Here is a 6,870-nt window from a genome sequence, read left to right as displayed (position 1 = left end):
TAAAATGATCTTTGTCTCTTTTCATCTTATTGGAACAAAATGTGAACCAAACTATCAAACAAACATAGTTTAAGTAATTACATAATTCCATGTAAAACATTTTTCATCAAACTCTAAATTTAACGATACCCATTCAGTGATACATGTTCAGTGAATGGGCATGGAATCTATGTTCTTAATACCATCAAAATTATGATGAGAAGAGGTATATAAAAGCCGCTATTTTTGAATTACGTAAAATCACGGAAGAAATAATCAAAAAAGTATATCACGTAACGGCACTGGTCGTCCGTTGAAAATTTTCTTCATGTTCTTTGAAAGTAGAGTGTATTGTTGTTAATTCCTCTTCAGCAGGGGGACTGAGAGTACGTAAGCCGCCTATCTGAGGAATGATTATTTGCCGCACATTTTAAGCTTCCACTTTGGGATTTGAACTGTTCGGAATCTTCATCTTTCTAATGTGGTTTCTATAGCCCATTGTAGCATCAGGTTTAAACATTCTATGGTAAAATTTTATACCATTCTATTAAATTTCATAGTTAACAGTCGCATTGCACTTTGGCTAATCAGTTATTGCAATAGATATATGACATTGATAATACTGTTTTTAATAAGGATTTTTTTTTTAAATATAAAAAGAGTAGGGTGATGACTAAGGCATTATATGTAAAGTGCTGTGAACTTTGAAGATTTTAATGGGTTGTCTTTGATTTAGTATTTCACAGGTAAGGAACTAGCTAGAGTCTTTGGATATAGGGAATCCATATTGTCCATGTTACTGACGGAAAGGTACGGAGCACAAAGCATGCATGATGCTACCTACAGGCTTTCAAACATGCTGCAAGATTGCATAGCTTTTTATGTTTCTAAGCATAGAACTACAACTTCTGATCCAGCATGGAGGGCCAGCATGGAAAGCGAGTCTACCATTCCCCGGTGCCACCCCCAATCTACCTTTGTCACTTGCCAGACTGGAGGGTCTGATCACCACTTGCTTAATAACGTGTGCTATCTCAAGTGGAAACAACCTTTCGACCTTGTGGTAGTCCCACCCAGTGTCATCCCTTAGCATCAAGTCCCTCACACTGAGGTCCTCAAGGTCTGGTCTGCCTGGTAACACCTCTCCCAAAGTAATAGGGGCATCATTAAGGAGGATCCAAGACTGCTTCATGATATTAACCTTGTCCCCCTTTCTAATGCTCCAAATTATCCCTAGAAGGATATCCTGGCAGTTCTATGGATTCCTTTCCAGAACCAAGAGGCCCTAGGAGGGGGTTCTACTTTTATATCAAACCATTTCTTCCCATAAGCAGCTAGGAAAGTTTTAGCCCATATAGATCGAAGTGTTATCATTAATAGCTTTCCAGGCCATCTTTACAAGCATAGCCTTGTTCATATCACTAGCTTTCCTTAACCCTAGGCCTCCCAAGGCCTTGGGTTTGCATATGTCATCCCACCCAATGGTGTGGATGCTGTTACTGTCTTCCTGACCATGCCACCAGAAATTTCTACAAGCTCTATTTATCTTCTGACAAGTAGATTGAGGGAGCTTGTATGTGGCCATCGCAAAAAAAGGTGTTGCCTGGGCTACTGCTTGTATGAGGGTAGTCCTCCCAGCTTGAGCAAGGACTTTTGCTCTCCACCCCTTAATCTTACTGTGAACTTTATCAACAAGGTAATCAAAGTCCTCTTTCTTCTTATGGGAAAGGACAGTAGGAACCCCCAGATACTTATATTTTTTTTCAAAGAATCTCATTTTCCAAAATCTTTTCAAAATCTTACTATGCATATTATGAACGTTTTTACTACAGAAAATACTAGACCTTCCATAATTTATCTTTTGTCTAGAAGCTTTGCACTATTATATTCCTCAAGGATGCTCTTAAGCTTTCTACTTTCAGCCAGATTAGCTTTAGTGAACAAGATAAGATCATCAGCATAAAGGAGGTGAGTAATGGGGGAGCATTCCTTTTGATCTTAATGTCATAAATATCCTCATTGCTCTTAGCCTTTGCTATTATTCTAGATAAAGCTTCAGATACCAGAATAAAAAGGTAAGGGGAGAGAGGATCTCCTTGTCTAAGACCCCTGTCAGGATTGAACTTCTCGAGGGGAGAACCATTCAACAACACTCTATAAGAAACAGTAGAGGTATTGGGAGATGAGGAGTCTACACTTATCACTAAACCCCAAATTTTGGAAAATGTTATCTATGAAGGACCACTCATCTCTATCATAAGCTTTGGCCATATCCATTTTCAGGGCAACAAAACCATTTTTAGTTTTCATATGCTTCATATTATGGAAAATCTCACCAGCTAGGCCAATATTATCCCCTATACTTCTACCTTTTATGAAAGCTCCTTGGAAATGAGAGACAATCTTGTTTATATGAACCTTAAGTCTATTAGCCAAAATCTTAGCAATTATCTTATAGCATAAATTACATAAACTAATAGGTCTAAACTTAGACATGTGATCAGGATTAGAGATTTTTGGTATTAAAGCAATAAAAGTTTCATTAAAACTAGGATTCATACAACCTTGATTGAAAAAATTTCTAACACAATCAATAATAGAGGATCCAATAACATCCCAACACTGCTGATAGAAGGTGCCCCATCTTTTTCACCACATTTCAGATATCTTCCCCAGTGGGGCAAGCAGAGAATCTCATTTTCTCTATCAGTAATGCAGGGAGAGAACAGATTAAGGATGTTATAATTACTAGTAGGATTATCAGAAGCATAAATATTATCAAAATATTCTTTAACAGCTAGACCCACCTCCTGTCCATCTTCCTTCCAAATACCCTCATTATCCTTAATCTTATCAATATTTTTTTTTTCTTCTTCTATAAACAGTAGACAGGTGAAAGAACTTTGTATTCCTTCCTCCATCTTTAATCCAATGCTGGCTAGACTTCTGTTTCCAGAACCTTTTCTCCTTTTCATACCAATCAAACAAGCTAGCTTTAAGCTTTTTAGCTTTCTCATGATTAGTAGGGGTGAAAGCTTTCTGAAGAACTCTATCCAGATCTTTTTGAATCCTCTTAATATTATGAAAAATATTGTCAAACACTTTTTTATTCCAAGTTTTTAGACTTTGCTTAGTATTTTTTAACTTGTGGATGACTTTCAAATCAGGCAGATCATGAGTTACCTCATTCCAAGCCTTATCTATAATAGGCTTACAGGAATCATCCTTAAGCCACATATCACAAAATCTGAAAGGCCTATCCGCATTCTCCACCTTAGGCTTAAGATTAATCAATAAAGATAAATGGTCCGAGATAGCATTAACCATATTTTTAACCACCATACTTGGAAAAAGATCCATCCAATCAGCTGTGGCAAGGGCACGATCAAGCCTTTCAAGGATGTTATCTTTTACTTTTCTGCTATTATTCAAAGTAAACTTGGGGCCTTTATATCTCAGATCTATCAGACCCAGATCATTAATCAAATTATTGAACTCAATCATGCAATTTGTAAAAATGGACCTGCCCCCTACTTTTTCATCTAGAGATCTTATGACATTAAAATCTCCAAATAAAATCCAAGGGCCAGGTATAAAAAGCGCACTTTCTCTTAGTTCATTCCAAAATCTATGCTTAAGATTAGCATTAGGTTCACCATAAACAAAACTAAAATACCAAGGAGTAAAACTATTATACTCAGATAGTTTACCTGTTATTTGGTTTGCAGTAGCTCTTAGCACTTCCAGATTGACTCCCGTTCTCTAGAGAAAAGCTAACCCACCTCTAAGCCCATAAGTCGGAACACAGAAAAAGTTATCGTACTTGATCACCTTACTCAACATACTGATCCTACTTTTCCCCATTTTTGTTTCAGACAAGCAAATAATATTAGGTTGGTGTTGCCCTTTAAAAGATCCTTTAGATTTTGAATTGCCGTGGAGGAACCTATTCCCCGGCAATTCCAGGCGTGTATCCTTTCTTAAGAGGCAGCTGTTTGGGGAAAACCACCGCTAACCCTAGAGGAGGACCACACAGACCTCTACTGCTACTTGATTCCCCACTTGCACCACTTGAGATTTCATCACCACCATAACCGCTTTTAGAACCCCTAGCATCTTTGGAGCATTCACCATTGTTCTGATGCTTGAGATTGAAGTTTAGACGCCTCGTCACAATTGAGTCATCAATGGCAAGAGGCTGAGGTTGAGAAATATTATCCTCAGAGTCGTAGCCCAACCCATCTTGACTTCCTTGTACCAAATCTAGAGGTGCATTCCCTACTGAGACCTCATCCTGTTGTTCAGCATTGTTCACTCCCATATCTTGAGTAGCCTCCTATGATGGATCATCTTCTTTTTCATCTGAGAAGGCATCCGAAGGGATCTCCTCTTCAGGAATATCTGGCCCAGAGACTTCCGAGGGGACACTAGAATCTAGAGAGTGATTTGAATGTGATGGTTCACTCGATTCCATCATGTCACTAGAGACACAGATGATGGGGGCATCTTCCAGAATAAGCAAGTGCCCCAGCCCCCTAGCCCTCAGATCATCAGCTTCTCGCTTAGTCCTTTTTGATTTTTGTTCAGCCAACCTTAAACTAATCCTTTCCCATCCATTACCATCCATAGTTTATATTTATGTTCCGATATTGGTAAACAATTTTCTTATTTTTCCCACACCAACTGGATCCTTTCTATTACTTCTGGAGAAAACGCTCCTTTTAGCTCCTCTAGAAGCCAGCGTTTTGTATCCCCTACCACGTGTGGGCAAACCAATAAAACGAAAGCTGGGTAAATCAGCTCTAGGCGGGATAGAGGCATGCTTAGTCCCATCTGTTTCGTTGTTTTCAAGGGGGAAAATAATTGCCTTGGAAAGGTGAGAAGAACTGTGTTTCAGCGAGGCATAATCACCCCCTAGAGTTTTTCTTGTTCCCAAGATAACACCCTTCCGAGACTAGGTCTCCTAGCTCCACTGAAGCACAACCCACCTCTTGTATAGCCTTGATCCTTCTAGAAGCTAAAGAGATATTTTGGATTAGAAGTGTGTCATCCAGCCTAAAGGCCCTACCCAAGTCCACATCCAACCCCATACTGAGTTATTTTTATCTGGGTCCCAGACAACCAAGGCCCCATCTTGTGAACCATGTGTTTGCAAGAGCCCAGTAGGTAAGCCTTGTTCCTCATGGGCCTGGGTCAGGAGCCCTAGCCTTTGGCCGTCAGCAAAGAAAGTTGGGTCCTCCAAGACAGAAATAGCAACGGTCACTGACCCAGAGGTCATGTTTTCAGAGGTATCCATTCTGACCACATTCAAATAGGACTCTCTCTCCTTTGTGCCCATAGGCCTATTATCAGAGATAGTTGCCACGTGCGCACTCCTTGGTGGTGTTGCCAGCAGTCTAGTCCCGTTCCAGTTCCTTTTCGCCGGTGAGCCTCTGTTCCTCGCTGGAATCTGATCATATCTTGGTTTTTGTGGTGTACCAGAAAACATGACTGACACAGGGCATGAACTAGCAACACCATTGAAGAACACATTCGCTCGCAGCATAAAAGAAAAATTGTTCTTGACATCCCTGGGAGAGCCACCATACTTCCTCAAGTCCATGCTATATTTTTCTCGTTGATAACAATAATGAAAATCATGCCCAATACACCCACAGAAATAACAGAAAATATCAAGTTTCTCATACTTAAAAATTACTGGGAAGACTTCCCCCAATTCCGTTCGAAGGTCTATTCCTTTGAGCAACCATTTTTTAATGTCCATCCTTACTCTAACCTTTGCCACCGGTTTTTTAAACCCGATGAGCACAAGAGATCAACAGCCTTAATTTACCCAGACTTAACACCACCTTGTTAACATTCTCATCATTAATCCAATTAAACGGAAGCCCATATATATGGACCCAAAAGTCTACCATGTCAAACTTTCATTCCTTGTCGAGTAACTCGAATGATTTCCACTTTTTAACAGATATGATAAATCCTTGAATCAGCCAAGGTCCATTTTTCCTAACATGTTCATATTCATCAGGACTCTTAAAAACTATCTTATATAACCCTTTGGATATAGATTCGATCTTTGTACTACCTCTCGTATGCCAACACCTGTGCAGCTCATCCACTAGATCTTGTAGAGGTAAGTGTTTTCTCCCATACAGCTTACCCATCAAGGTGGTATGCCCTTTGAACTATCTTCCCCATTCTTGCAGCCAATGTCTACCACACGTTTTTCCTTAGAGCAGAAAAGATTTTGTATTTAAGATTGTAGTTGTTCAATTTTTGACTTGGATGAGTCTCCTGACTCAACCCTACTAGGCTGATCTCCGTTCATGAGATCCATGTAACCAAGCAGTATCAGAGAGGGAAATTGGGGGTGAGGATGGTGAAAGGGGGAGGGTTATGAGGGAACGTTACCAGAATAACACATTGGATAGAATGCCTTAGCAGCTATATATACCAACAAATAGACTGATAAGCAAACGTTAACAGGTGGTAAGACAACAACAGTAGAAAAGAGAAGAAAGATAGGGAAGATCAGATAGAGAAGAATTTTGAATTTTGAAGTTGAGAGAAAGAGGGGGAGAAAACTGCTTTCAGCCGCAGCAAAGCTTTTTTTAGGCACACTGAGTCTTGAGTGGGATATATGTAATATGTATTGTTCCAAAAATTGATGGCCATAAAAGAGGGGTTTTGAGTCTATATAGAGACTTGGAATTCATAAGTTTGCTACATAGTACTTGCATAAACTTACTAATTCATAAGGGAGTAAGTGGAGTCGCAAAATTATTCAAAATTTTGAGAGTGATTAAAAAAAAATTGGTTTTCCAAATTATTTTCACTTGAAATTGGTTTTGAGAGTGATTTTCACTCGAAAATAGGTCTTGGGACCAA

The 6,870-nt window shown here is 39.3% G+C and overlaps 1 protein-coding gene across 1 annotated transcript; it reads right to left on the bottom strand.

The window, feature by feature from the left end:
- Positions 1–2,534: 2,534 nt before the first annotated feature.
- LOC147494798 (uncharacterized) lies at positions 2,535–3,843 on the bottom strand. The gene is made up of 4 exons (XM_086568246.1): positions 3,758–3,843; positions 3,163–3,646; positions 2,863–3,051; positions 2,535–2,801 (listed from the first exon to the last, which is right to left on the bottom strand). The coding sequence occupies exons 1-4, from the start codon at positions 3,841–3,843 to the stop codon at positions 2,535–2,537; spliced, it is 1,026 nt and encodes a 341-aa protein (XP_086424372.1).
- Between the last annotated feature and the right edge of the window lie 3,027 nt (positions 3,844–6,870).

The sequence above is a fragment of the Coptis chinensis genome, chromosome 6 (genome assembly GCF_015680905.1).
Source record: "Coptis chinensis isolate HL-2020 chromosome 6, ASM1568090v1, whole genome shotgun sequence".
Lineage (NCBI taxonomy): Eukaryota > Viridiplantae > Streptophyta > Magnoliopsida > Ranunculales > Ranunculaceae > Coptis > Coptis chinensis.
Note: the sequence above shows the minus strand (reverse complement) of the source record. Positions and strands in the feature narration are given on the sequence as shown.